Genomic DNA, 14,913 nt, shown 5'->3' on the forward strand with positions numbered 1-14,913 from the left:
GGGAAGAGAGTATTTATTCCAAAAATAAATTTCATTCCAACTACGTTACAACTCCCTTTTTCCATGAAACGTTTACAATTCCATGTTCTGTTTAGCATTTGCAATGACAATTAGCAAATCTCAAGGGTAAACATTATTATATTTGGGATTACATTTGAAAACTCTAGTATTTACTCATGGACAACTCTATATTGCATTCTCAAGAGTGAAGTCATAAAAAAAAAGTAAAAGTTTTGCTTCATGACAAAGAGAATATAGTAGATGTTACCATCAATATTGTGTACAAGGAACTCTTGCATAAAGTCTTATAGCCTATCATTTTCCTCTTCAACACGAGTTCATTATATTTTTGAACAATTGGGTGTTATCTTTCCTTCCTTTTCTTGACTACTTATTTTCATTCAAAATATGTATACACAAAAGTTTTGACACTATCAAACATATTTTCTTTGCATATTTGTTTACATATGGACAAAAGAAGTTTTGAAGAAAGTATATATAAACTCTCATTCTCTATTCAATAGTATAATCTTTATTCTTAATTGTACATACTTATTTGTCTTTAAATATATCAACATGTAATTATAAATTTACTATTGTCAAATTGAGAAGATTTAAATAGTAAAAATGATAATATTTAATATTTTCATTGATTATATATTTTCATATATACAAAGTAATTTGATAAAAGATAGTATAACATTTCGTTCTTTTTCACCTAAAAGTTATTTGAATTTGAATTCTCCACATCAAGTGTTGTTTCAAATTTTCTATCATCAAAGTTGTTATCAAATGATAGGAGGAAATGGAAGTTTCAGGATCTCTCATGTTTTGTTACTTTGTATCAATTTCATCCAAATTCTACAAATTACTCTACCAATGCTAGAGATCAATATATCATCACCACAAGTAATACTTACATAATTTTTATTCTTAAACTATTTTTTGCATAAAATACATTCAATAAAAACTTTTTTCTAATTTTTATTTTTTTTGAAGGTATGGTAAGCAAATTGAGAGGGGACTTGGCACATCACCCTTACATGTGCGAACTACGTTAACTTTCAATAATTAAAGTAGAAAGAGGAATCTATATTTTCAATCATTAATGTAGGATGATTTAGAATAATGGATATATAAGTCAAATTTATATGAGCAATATGAACAATGTTATGAGTTTCTTTCTAGATACTGAAGTTATCAAAAAGTGAAACTATATTTTGAAAGATGATGTTATGTTTTTAATTTGACATGGACAATGAATCTATCTAACCAAAAAAGTGCATGTATTTTTTTTCATTTATCTTTCTATATGCTTCAAATACAAGAAACTATATCATGCACTAATCTTTTTTTGCTACTTTACTAGGGATATTGCTCGCGTGTTTGTATACAAGTAAGAATTTGAATAATATTCTTAGTTTAATTTTAGATGCATCTTAGAATCATATTGAAAAAATATTTAAATATGTGAAGGATATTTATAAAGAATTGCTTCGAGCTTCGGTGCAAATCACAGAGAGAACATAAGCACAAAGTGCCAAGAGAGATAGGTGTAGAGTGCCTAGTCTTACTACTATATTATTTTTGGTGTAGGTTCGGAAAGCTCTGAACCTCTAGACAGCTTCCCGAACTTACCCTTTTTTCCAAACCTCAAAACCTCCTCCCCTTCCCTCCTCTCTTTCTCACGTGCAATCTCTCATTTTCTCTTCCCCCTTCCTTTTTTTATTAAAGCCCCCTCCAATTTCTCTCACTTATAATCTCTCTCTTTCTTTTCCCCCTCCCCTTTTTAATTGAGTTCCTCCCCTCTCCCCCCTCTCTCTCTCTCTCTCTCTCTCTCTCTCTCTCTCTCTCTCTCTCATTAAAAGAAAAATTTATAATTTAAATTTTTCTTTTAATGAGAGAGAGAGAGAGAGAGCTCTCTCTCTCATTAAAAGAAAAATTTAAATTATAAATTTTTCTTTTAATGAGAGAGAGAGAGAGAGAGAGAGAGAGAGAGAGAGAGAGAGAGAGAGAGAGAGAGAGAGAGAGAGAGAGAGATTTTTAAAAAGAGAATGGAGAGAGAGAGAGAAAAGAAGAAGAAGAAGAAAAAAGGAAAAAGAGGAGAGGGAGAGAGAAGGAAAAGAGAGGAGAGAGGGGGGAGAATAAAAGGGGAGAGAGAGAGAGAGAGAGAGAGAGAGAGAGAGAGAGAGAGAGAGAGAGAGAGAGATTTTTAAAAAGAGAATGGAGAGAGAGAGAGAAAAGAAGAAGAAGAAGAAAAAAGGAAAAAGAGGAGAGGGAGAGAGAAGGAAAAGAGAGGAGAGAGGGGGGAGAATAAAAGGGGGAGAGAGAGAGAGAGAGAGAGAGAGAGAGAGAGAGAGAGAGAGAGAGAGAGAGAGAGAGAGAGAGAGAGAGAGAGAGAGAAGCAGGGAGAGAAAGAGAGAGAGAGAGAGAACCAGGAGAGAAAAAAAACTAAAAGAGAGAGAGAGAGAGAGAGAGAGAGAGAGAGAGAGAGAGAGAGAGAGAGAGAGAGAGAGAGAGAGAGAATTAGAAACAGAGAGGGAAAAGAGGAGAGAGAAATATGAGAAATTGATTATTGAGCGAAGTTGCTGTGCAAACTTCGCTTGCCGCATCGGGGCAGCGAAGTTGCCGCAGAGTGACCAAGGGTTCTGTGTGCGTGAAATGCGCATGGAACACTAGGATATATGATTGAGCTTGGTAGCACACCGGATATCATCCTTACATTTATTATGCCAAGTGCACCATTGATCTAATGCACTCTTGGTGATCTAAAATACATATATTAAATCATGGGAGAAAGACATAAAGAGTCCCAACATAAAAAAAAATCCAATAATAGGCATTGTTTTAGAATTGTGCAACTTGTCTAAATCATTGTAGGTCAAGTTCAAATTCCTTAAAAGCATAATGCAATCTAATGTCATATTGGCATGAACGGTATTTGATTTTTTGCTCTACCAAATAGATACATTTGGAGCATGTATAGAAATAAGTATTGCCTCAACTTGGCCAATTGTAATAATAGAAGTGAAAACTATATTCTCTTTATCGTCCTTTCAACTTATCCAAGACCTCAAACATTCTTTGATTAGTAACATTGTATCTCCCTACCCCTTGTTGTAAGTAGGAATAAGACATGCATAAGAAGAAGGCTCTCTTTCAACACATCATTAGCCAATATCTTTTATCTTTTACAAACCTAGGATATTAGATTTTCAATTTCTTATGGGTCTACTACAAACGAGTTTGTACTTATCAGAGCAAAACCCATTATACACTAGGTGATATTGGTCAACTAAAGGGAATCTTACAAGCTTTTCAAAATCTCATTTGTCATTTCCCGATCTTTATTGCTATGCACCCTCATTCATTTCATTAACGTATCCTTAGCTGAATCTCTTTGCCCTTAACATCATGCACAATTTGAAGCGGTGCCTTCACCATCTTCTCTAAGGATGCATGTTGTTTGTTTGGCCATGTCTTTGTACCCTTCACAATTTACTACACGCATCATCCTTCTAATGTTTTGGACCGCCCTTCGTGGCGATCCCATCAAGTTTGTTGGGGTATTCCTTAAGATAACACGTGGTGATTAGGTGATTCTTATTTGAAAATTACCCCTAATTAACTTGGGTTAGAAGGCCTACTTTCAAGAGAAGCTTAATAAAATAAAGGGCAATGCTCCTTAACACAAACAAAACCCCCCTCCCCCCGCCCCCCCGCCCACAAAAAGAAACACAACCACCCCAACCCCAACCCGCACACACACACACACGTTTTGTTCGTGTCTTCATCTTGCTCTGGTCGATTTAAGTACTCGCCTCAGAAGAAAACACAGGCAGCCCAAAATTCACCATTGCAGCTGTGTTGACAAGCCAGTCATTGGAGCGAAAATTTGACGCTGGAATCCTTTGCTATGGATGAAATTGCTGCAGCAAAAGCACTGCAATGGAATATGGAACTTGATGTTGGGTTGAGATCCCCCAACCCAGGTAAAATCCCTTTTTTTTTTGGAGAGCATGTGCATCATTGAGCTGCTTAAGACTTTACTCGACGAGGCTTATTGTTAATGGTTCTCTTGGCGATTATTTAGGTCTATCGAAAACATGACCGATGTATCTAATTTAATTCAACTCATAGCCCGTGACATTCATCAGTGGAATGCATTTGGTGGCTCAGCTCCTAAGACCAGTATACGATCCTTGGGTGGCAGGGGTAGGCATTTGGGTTGGGAGTTAATACCTCAAAACACATTCTCATAATATCGGAGAAGACCTACATCTCTCTCCTAACAGATTCACATTGTAGTGGAGATACTGGATGTGCATGTTGACGCAAAAAATGATACCCCTTCATACATCTCCCTTTATTTTTGAGGTTGAAATAAGATGCAAGTTAGGGGTACCATGGCTGTAGCACATTCTTGTTAGCATGTCATGTACTTTATGCTGGTCATCTCCTGTTTGTGGGCATTTCATGTATTTTAAGCTGGTCATCCCCTGGTTGTGGGCTCCGTCAAAGCCTGATAGAGACATTGGAGCCCTGACAGCCCTTGCATTTCATTTTCCAGCCTATCATTGTTGTTTGAGTGTAGTCACATTGTGTACGGTGATCTGGTTAAGTTAATTTCAGTTTTTTACCCTTCCAGGCTGCATTCACATTGGGGGGGGGCAGTTTTTACAAGGTTGGCTGCATTAAATGCAGCCATCTGGGTCAGCTTGGCAATATTTGGGCCTGCTGTGCTCTTTATAGCAGCCCACCTTGTTGCTGCCATTCATTCACTCTGCTGCTGTTGAAAGTGAGGCAATAGTGATGTGAATGTGAATTCGTTAAATTGAATTTTTGAATTTAATATTTGAAATTGAAATGTGGATGAAGACAAAAAAGAAGAATGAGATTTTACATGAACTTCAAATTGACCTTGAGAAACCATACTTCAAGGAAAAGTAGAAGGGAAACTTACAAAAGGGTTAATAGAAATTTTATTATGGGCACCTCTTCTTGTGTTTACATAATGATAGGGGTCCTCTCTAGGACTTATGTTACGAATTGAATGAATAATTACCGCTTCCTGTTGATTATCATCGAAGTATTGCAAAGAAGTAGGAACCAAAAAAGATGATGTAAAATTAGGCATACTTGGCACTGGAGTAAATGGAGGTGTAGAGAAAAGAGGCTTTGTTGAGATATCGAGCTCCACTCGTGATACGCCAGGGTGATCGTTGTGTATTTATGTCACCGACTTGTCAGTTGCAGATGCGGTTGGTACACCGCCCATGAATAATAGCTACATGATAGCTATCCTTATCTACTCTAGTTCGTGGCTCAGTTAGTATGCCACCTTAGTTAGTTGAGTTTGGTTTAAGACCCATATATAGGGTTTTTCTATTTCTTTGTACTAGAGTTCCTTTTGGCTTACACAACTAAGAAGAGGAAAACTATTTTCAGCCTCCACCCTTGTGTGTCTTCCCCCATTGTGCAAGCAAGAAAGCTTCAAGCGAGACTCCTTCCTTCTCTCCCACGATCTTGATATGGTATCAGAACCTTGTTCGTGGTAAGGAGCTCAAGAAAGCAAGCCAAGCTCGCGGTGTTCTGGTAAGAGAAGCAGTGTTGCTTTCATCTTCTGTTTTGGGAGCAGATCTCTGTAGGTAGCACAGCCGGAAAGTGCAGGAGTGCATTGTCTCAGGTTGAGACGCCATTCGCAGTGAAGCAAGAGGGCAGTATATGCTGCGGGAAGAGGGCTTTAGCGCTTGGCGACCTTGTTTTTTTGATTTGAGGCCATTTCGGGGCTTGTTTTGGAGGCGGAAGTTTTCTGCACGCACTCAGGAAAAGGCTCAGTTTTATGCTGTGCAGCCACTGTTCTACAGGTCGGTAAATAGTTACTGTAAAAATTGCATTGTATGCTTGTGCGCAGAGACATTGGGAGTTACAGAATCATCCCTGTTGCCTGTTGATGCAAAATCGTCACTAGGAAGTGACTGTGTGGTCAAGTACCACTTTCGCCAGTTTTGCAGATTTTCCCTTGTGAGGGTGAAGCTGTGTTTTTTGAAGTGACAGAATTTTTTGCAGTGTTCTGTAGTGACGTCTGATTCTCTTTCACAGATTGTCACTGAAAAGCTTGATAAGAACAACTTTCAAGCATGGAAGTTTAGAATGACGAATTTCCTCATGGGAAAAGGATATTGGGAATTTGTTGCAGGAAATGAAGAAGAACCAGTTCTTCTTGATGTTCCCAATCAACAGCAAATGCAGGCATTTAAAGCATGGCATGAGAGAGCCAGGAAAGTTATGTATTGGCTGTCTATCAGCATTTCAAACTCTATGATTGTGCATATTCAAGATACAAGTACGCCAAAGGAGGCATGGGATACTTTGTCAAAAATGTATAGCACAAATACGCAAGCCAGGAAAATGCAGCTCAAGCAAGAGTTGCACAATGTGCAAAGAGAAAATATGAGCATCAACGACTACCACATGAAGGTGAAGAAGATTGCAGATGCGCTTGCTTCCATTGGGTCACCAGATCCATTTCAGTTCGTGAAAGATTTCCTGATTTTGAGGAGTTGATTGCTCTTCTAATTTCTGAGGAGCAAAGAAATGGTGGTGCATCTTCTTCAGGAGGAACTTCAAAAGAAGCTATCTTCTACTCAAATGCTGGAAGAGGTAGAGGCAGAGGTAGAGGAGGCCGTGGTAGAAATCAGAATATGCAGTAAACTCAAGAAAACCAGTCCTATGGAGGAGGACGTGGTAACTCTAGAGGCAGAGGGAGCCAAAGAGGTCGTGGTGGATGGTAAAGAGGCCAAAATGCAAATAGTAATGTTGAATGCTACTATTGTGGTAAAATGGGTCATATGGCTAAAGACTGCTTTAAAAAGCAGAATGACATCATGAATGGAAAACTGCAACAAGGAAATTATGCATCCTCTAGTAGATAGGGTGATGACAGAAATGAGCATCTGTTTATGGTGCAGCACATGAATAATTCTGTGACAAGTGCAGAAGAAAGCAACGATGTATGGTATGTTGACTCAGGTGCATCAAACCATATGACAGGTCATGCAGAATGGATGGAGGATGCAAGGAAAATAGAAAAACCAGGATTTGTGGAGATTGGTGATGATACTGCATATCCTATTGTGCAGATTGGAAAAATTCCTTTGTCTATGCAAGATGGAAAAAAGAAATATCTGTCCGATGTATTTTATGTCCCGAATATCACCAAGAATCTGGTTTCTGTTGGTCAAATGGTTGAGCAGAGCTTGCAGGTCAGATTTAATCCTCATGGATGCTTTGTTGAGGATATGAAAAATAAAGGTCGCTTAATAGCAAAAGGAAAGAAGAATGGCAGAATGTTTATATTGGATGCAGACATGTCTGAATTGAGTGCAGCAATGTTTGCACATGGGACCGGTGTAGTTGCAGATATTGATATCTGGCATAAACGCATTGGTCATGTTAATGTACAGCGACTTAAATCAATGCAAGCCCAAAATATTGTTGCAGGATTGTCCAAATTCAAGGTTGCAGAAATGCATAAGGTATGTGAAGCCTGTCAGTTTGGAAAACAGGCAAGGAAACCATTTCCTAGACATGTTCAAGAGAGTGAGAAGCCATTGGAATTAATCCACTCTGATGTGTGGACTACTAAAGCTGCATCTCTTGGAGGCTGTCATTATTTTGTCACTTTTATTGATGACTATAGCAGAAAAGTTTGGGTGTATTTTATGAAAAAGAAAAGTGAAGTGTTTGGGCATTTCAAAACTCTTAAAGCTATGGTTGAAAAAGAAACATGCCTGCAAATAAAATGCCTAAGGTCAGATAGAGGGGGAGAGTACCTCTCAAATGAGTTTGCAAAGTTCTTGCAGGAGCATGGCATAAAGCAGCAATATTCATGCAGTCATACCCCACAACAAAATGGAATTGCAGAAAGGAAAAACAGGCATATTGGAGAGGTATCTCGTGCCATGCTCAATGAAAAAGACTCGCCAGATTTTTATTGGGCTGAAGCAGTTGCTACAGCAGTCTACATAATGAACAGGACTCCCACTGCAGCAATACATGGAATGACCCCAGAGGAGAGGTATACTGGTAGGAAACCAGATATTTCTCATTTGAAAATTTTTGGTTGCATTGCCTATGTACATGTGCCAGATGAGTTGAGATCCAAGTTGGATCCAAAAGCTGAGAAGTGCATCTTTATTGGTTACTCTCTGCAGCAAAAAGGGTATAGATGCTATAACCCTTCTACTCGTAAGTTTACAGTGAGCAGAGATGTTTTTGATGAGATGAGTAGCTGGTATAAACCAGTAAATGTGATTGATGATGTAGATGCACAAAATGGTAATGTTGCACAAAATTCACAGCAGCAGTCAAAATATTAGTGGACCTGGAGCGTCCTCTAGTAGTGGTTCACATTCTTCGCCATGGACATGCAGATTGAGATCAGGAGAATCTTCTCAAAGTAATACAGATAGTGGTATGCAGGTATCACGAAAAGGAAAAGAGAAGGTTGATCAGCCCATGTTTGATGTGAATGCAGGTCACTCTTATGTGGATGGTGAATCCAGTGGCTCAAAACAGAGCATTGATGATGAGTTGGGTATTCCTTCTATTGTTACACCTGGAGTAAGGAAGACCAGGGATGTTTTGAGAGCACCTGGGAGTGAACCTACTTTGCGCAGGTCTACGAGAGCTAGGTATCCTGTGAATAGGCTGAAATATGATGGATTTATAGTCATTCACTATGCATATATGGTGAAAGTGATACAGGAACCAGAACCCACTTCTTTTGAGGAAGCCATGGGAAAAGAAAAATGGGAGAAAGCCATGGATGAAGAAATGGATGCCTTGGAAGCAAATGCTACATGGGAATTGGTACCTTTGCCTAAAGATTAAAATGCAATTGGCTGTAAGTGGGTTTATAAGGTGAAGCATAATGCAGATGGTTCTGTGAATAGATACAAGGCAAGATTAGTAGTCAAGGGATATGCACAAACATATGGTATTGACTATGAAGAAACATTCAGTCCGGTTGCAAGGATGGCAACCGTAAGAGCAGTCATTGCTATGGCTGCATCAAAGGGATGGTCTTTACATCAGATGGATGTAAAGAATGCCTTCTTGCATGGTGATTTGCAAGAAGAGGTCTATATGGAGCAGCCACCAGGTTATGTGCATGCTGTTCATCCTGAGTTTGTTTGCAGGTTGAAGAAAGCCTTGTATGGCTTGAAGCAAGCACCTAGAGCATGGTCTGACAAGATAGGACAGTATCTTGTCACTATTGGCTTTCAGATTTCCAAGGCAGATTTCTCACTTTATGTGAGAAAAACAGAGAAAGGTATTATGCTACTTGTAATTTATGTTGATGATTTGATTATGACAGGTGACAGTGATGAAGATATCCTTCATGTGAAAATGCTATTGAAGCAGAAGTTTGAGATGAAGGATTTGGGAGAGCTGCGTTATTTCTTGGGCATTGAGGTGATTAGATCACCAAGTGGGATACAGCTCTTGCAGAGGCAGTATGGATTGGACATGCTGTCCAAATATGGGATGACAGGCTGTAAGCCTATTTCAGTTCCTTTGGAGCAGAATGTGAAGCTGAGCACAGATGCAGGTGAGCTTCTAGAAGACCCTACTATGTACAGACGCATAGTAGGAAGTTTGATTTATATGACTATTACCAAGCTAGATTTGAGCTATGCTGTTGGATTGGTAAGTCAGTTTATGCAGGCTCCAAGGAAACCACATTTGGATGTGGCTAGACGCATACTCAGGTATGTGAAGTCCACATTGCAGTATGGACTATTTTATGAGACTGGGGTTCAGATACAGTTGCATGGATACACTGATGCTGATTGGGCTGGTTGTATTTCTGATAGACGATCTACCAGTGGATATGTGTTCTCTTTTGGGAGTGCTGCAGTCACTTGGAGCAGTAAGAAACAGCCTACAGTTGCCTTGTCGAGCACAGAGGCTGAGTACAGGGGTGCAGCAATGGCTGTATGTGAGGTAGCTTGGTTGCATAAGCTACTTTATGATATGCATCAGTCTACAGATGGACCAGTTGTCATTTATTGTGACAACATGAGTAGTATACACTTGGCCAATAACCCAGTCTATCATGCTAGAACAAAGCACATTGAGGTGCATTATCACTATGTGCGAGAGAGGGTTTTACTAGGTCTTATTGATCTAGTTTATGTCAGCACAGAGGATCAGGTAGCTGACATATTCACGAAGGCATTGGGCGCAGAGAAGCTGCGCAAGTTCAGAGACCTGCTTGGTGTGCAGGAATTGGGATTGAGCTCGAGGGGGAGTGTTGAGATATCGAGCTCCACTCGTGATACGCCAGGGTGACCGTTGTGTATTTATGTCACTTGCAGACGCGGTTGGTACACCGCCCATGAATAATAGCTACATGATAGCTATCCTTATCTACTCTAGTTCGTGGCTCAGTTAGTATGCCACCTTAGTTAGTTGAGTTTGGTTTGAGACCCATATATAGGGTTCTTCTATTTCTTTGTACTAGAGTTCCTTTTGGCTTACACAACTAAGAAGAGAAAAACTGTTTTCAGCCTCCACCCTTGTGTGTCTTCCCCCATTGTACAAGCAAGAAAGCTTCAAGCGAGACTCCTTCCTTCTCTCCCACGATCTTGACAGGCTTGTCTTCTATATTGGTTTCTCTAGTGGAATGGCCAGTCCCAAGTGGAATGCCTGTCAAAAGATAATGTACCGGTGAGAGGAACACAGAGTGAAGTCGGCAAACATGTAGAAGAGAAGAGAATGTCAGAAGTGGTGCAGCAATGGAAGCGTAAAGAATATGCTGAAATAAATGCTGAAACACAAGACAGAAGAAAGAATGAACACAGTAGACAGATGAGAACTCAGATGTATGCTCGGGAAATGGAATCCATATCGAACACGAGACAGCAGCATACAACGGTGAGTCACTGGCTGCGTGGGCTCCTCAGCACCGGCTCCTCTCTCCCAGAAGGATCTCCATTGATGGCTGAAGTACCACAGACTGTGGAGGAGGAGCCCTATAAATAGCCACAAAAGTGGGGAGCATAAAATGCAGGTTGGCCAGCATTTAATGCTGGTCGGCCAGCAATAAATGCTAAAAGTACATCATAAATGGCCACAAAAATGTGCCATAAAATACTGCATAAAATGCTACATAAAATGCCCAGCCTCTGCACACAGACTCACACCATGAGCTGACTAATATCTGCTAACACCCTCTCTCAGATCATGTGTGATTTGATACAATAAAATAATGATGGAGAATCATAAACTACACAACAAAGAAACACCAGAAGGACCATGGATGTCCAAGCGGTGAGTGGCCAGTCCACCACTAAGATGCCTCGGAGAGTATCTGATGTCGATGTCGATCATACCAACAACACCTGAAAATAGAGAAGACTCATAGCAGCTCTCTGTGTAATGTCACCTATGTCACTCAGGACAGACAAAGCCAATCTGCCAAACATGTCTCTGAACATGTGACCATGGATTCCCGGCCTTTGGCCAAACCACCAAAGTGTCCCCTCATGTGAGCTCCAGACGAAAGCCTCTCGCTCTCTGTCAAGAAGAACAGCTCATCATGAACCCAGAAATCAACACCAGTCTCTAGGATTTCACTGCCAGATATCGTCGATGCGTCAGGGACATCCCTCTCTGGATCGTGTGCATCTATATCAAAATATAGATGAGGCACTGCAGCCCCACCAACACCCGCTCACACTCCCTCTCTGGCATAAGAGAGTCGTGAGGGATGACCTCATCACCACCACTAGAAAGCAGCCGAGGAAGGGGCAACCAAGCCCTTCCCGCGATCCGAAGAAGAGGATCCCTTCCACGCCTTGGACTTCCCCTTGGTCGGAGGATCGGAGTCGGAGTCTGATGAAGGAGAGGACTCATCGGTAGAGTTAGCATCCCGCTTCGTCTTCTGCTCCTCCTTCCTGGAAGCCGCTAACTTCTTGCAGTCCTTCCGCAAATGTCCCTTCTTGCCACAGTGGTAACACTGGGCCTTTGACTTCTTCTTCCCGTCACCCCTCTCTGAAGCTACATAAGCCTCACCTTCATAATGTGCCGGAAGCCGCCCCTGTAATCTCAAGGATGCCTCATGCTCAAGAAGCATCGAGGTCATATGTGTAAAACTGACAGGAGTCGATGATGTCTGTGCCCGCAAAGCATTGGCCACTCCATCAAACTCCGGGGGGAGCTTGTAGAGGACCGTCCCGACAAGATGCACCTCGGGAAGAGCAGATTGCATGTGCCGAAGCTGGTCCTGTACCTGCGTAACACGAAGAAGAAAAGACTGAATAGTATCTTTCGGCTCAAACTTCATCTGCTGGAGCTGGCCATAAAGTGTGACGGTCCGCATGGTGGAAGGTGCCTCGTACATCTGCTGCAACTTCTGCCATACTTCAGGAAACGTCCAACAGGAGGTAACCGCCGGTAAGACCGCTTTAGAAATACACCGAAGCAATGCCGAGTAAGCACGGGCATCGTCCGAGTCCCATGTGAGCACCGCTTCCTCATGGTTGTCCTCATCAAAGTCTTCAGGAAGAGGAAAAGGACGGAGAGGTCGAGCAAGAGCTCCACAGACGATGTACCATAGCCGCTTCTGCACAAACCAAGCTTTCATGACAGCACTCCATGTGAGATAATCAGGTCCATGTAACTTATCTTCACTTGAGGTGCATGGAGGGGCCATCTGGAGGAGGTAGAAAAGAGAAGTAGAAGAAAAGAAGGTCGTTTGGAGAGTGAGCACAGCCAAAACGCAACCAAAAACACCAAAAATAGTGAGTTCACATGCAATATAACCCAAAGGTTGACCAGAATAAGCCAAAAGCTGCTGTACAAAGTGAAAAAATCAGTCAAAAACTGCCAAAAACAGCAAAAACGGCCTGAATAATCAGAAAAACAGGCAAAAATAATGCTGTAAACAGCAAAACGCAGGCTGCAAACTGAATAAACAGGGGCTAAAGACTGTTGCCAGCAGTTTGATGAAGGAAACACGGGCAGCAAAGAGTGGAACAGCAGTAAACGCAAATCTGTCCAGAAAAACGCAAAACGCAAATGCTGAAACACTGTCGCCAGCAGCAAATCAGCAGTCGCGAGCAAGAAGGACAGCTGGCTGATCAGCAAGAAGGGTGTAAATCCTGAAATCAGCAAGAAAACACAGCACAAATAGGTTGCAGCCTGAAATCTGATACCATGTCAGAAGTGGTGCAGCAATGGAAGCGTAAAGAATATGCTGAAATAAATGCTGAAACACAGCATACAACGGTGAGTCACTGGCTGCGTGGGCTCCTCAGCACCGGCTTCTCTCTCCCAGAAGGATCTCCACTGATGGCTGAAGTACCACAGACTGTGGAGGAGGAGCCCTATAAATAGCCACAAAAGTGGGGAGCATAAAATGCAGGTTGGCCAGCATTTAATGCTGGTCGGCCAGCAATAAATGCTAAAAATACATCATAAATGGCCACAAAAATGTGGCATAAAATACTGCATAAAATGCTACATAAAATGCCCAGCCTCTGCACACAGACTCACACCATGAGCTGACTAATATCTGCTAACAGAGAAGAAACTTTGATGAATGGAATGATAAAGATTTGAATCATGGAGTGAATGTGATACAAGGGAACAAGGGTGTTGTGGCACAGGGAAGATGATGAAGACAGCGACGAACCACAAAACGCATTGTCCTCCTGAAGGGGTGTGAGGATAGCGGAGAGGCTGGAGAGAAGAGGTGACAGACTAAATGAATCAGCCATAAGGAATGAATGAGAGAGTGGCCTATAAATAGGCACAGTCAGTCTAGGGTAGCACTCCTTTTTGAGGCTACAAACCCTAAACGCAAAATGTAGAAATGTGAAAACGCAAACTGCGGGTGAAGGGTTACCCAACACCCCCTCTTAGGCCCAAAAAGAGGAACAGAAGAAGAGTGAGGCGGAGATTCAATGCTACATGCTGAAGAATGCTCATGTAGCAGGTGTCACTTGGACAGTGTCCCTCGTGGGAAAATTGTTCACTTGCCCAAGCGTCCTAGTACAAAGATGATGAAAACATGCAATGCATAGGAGGAATGTTGAACTTGGTGAGGTGCCAAGAACCATAAGGATATATCCGTACTTGAGCTTGGGAGTTGGCTCCATGTTGACCAAGGGACGAAGATCCACCCTATAATCCGAGAATACTACTTGAAAGGAGACCTTTGAAGATAGTCAAGAGACTGGATGGGTTGTAGAACCCGAAACTCAGCTTTGGAAGAGAAGCCACTAGCTCCGTGACTTCATGCTGGAAGGAATACGAAGGCCTAGCCACCAAGTTGCTGCTCAAGACCCAAGGGCCCCAATCTAGGTAGATCCTCTAGATTCTGGGTATGAGTAGAGGAAATGACTGCTCAAAGGAAAGCCACTCCTAGAAAGTGAAAGGTGGTGGTGTGTGAAGAACCTCATGGCACAGAGGGTTCCTCTTTGAATCTGGAGGAGTAGAAGTAGGAGCCCCCTTTGAAGTTGAAGAAGAACTGGAAATCCCCTTTGAGGGCGAAGTAAGAAAATCCCCTTTGAATCCCAGTCTGAGAAGAAAGGGAATCAACCACCCATGGCTGACAGACTGCGAAGCATTTGATGATGAAGAAAGTGCCGCCAATCGTGCCAAAGAAGGTATCTGGGGCTTGAAAGAAGAATCTAGAAAGCACCCGGAAGTGGCCTCTCAAACCTGAGTGGAAGAGGGTGGAGAAGATGGTGGCTCAGGATGAGCCAAGGTTGGGGAACAATCGCGCGCTCTCAAGAGAGTGGACTCTGGAGGAGATGTGGGCCGTGGAAGCCATTGTACCCGGAATTGGGTGGAGGAAACCTTAGCACAGTGGGGTGGTCTTCAGGAGGGCTTATTGCC

The 14,913-nt window shown here is 41.8% G+C and overlaps 1 protein-coding gene across 1 annotated transcript in view; it reads left to right on the top strand.

Moving 5' to 3' along the window:
• Positions 1-3,738: 3,738 nt before the first annotated feature.
• The window catches only part of EMB1895 (ARM repeat superfamily protein), a 93,097-nt gene continuing 81,922 nt past the window's right edge, over positions 3,739-14,913 (top strand). The window contains exon 1 of the mRNA XM_087666160.1: positions 3,739-3,992. Coding sequence (XP_087522286.1) covers positions 3,917-3,992 — 76 coding nt within the window. The 5' untranslated portion in view covers positions 3,739-3,916. The remainder of the gene's footprint in view (positions 3,993-14,913) is intronic.

This window comes from Lygodium microphyllum, chromosome 25, assembly GCF_053477565.2.
Source record: "Lygodium microphyllum isolate KBCC chromosome 25, Lygodium_microphyllum_v1.1.10, whole genome shotgun sequence".
Lineage (NCBI taxonomy): Eukaryota > Viridiplantae > Streptophyta > Polypodiopsida > Schizaeales > Lygodiaceae > Lygodium > Lygodium microphyllum.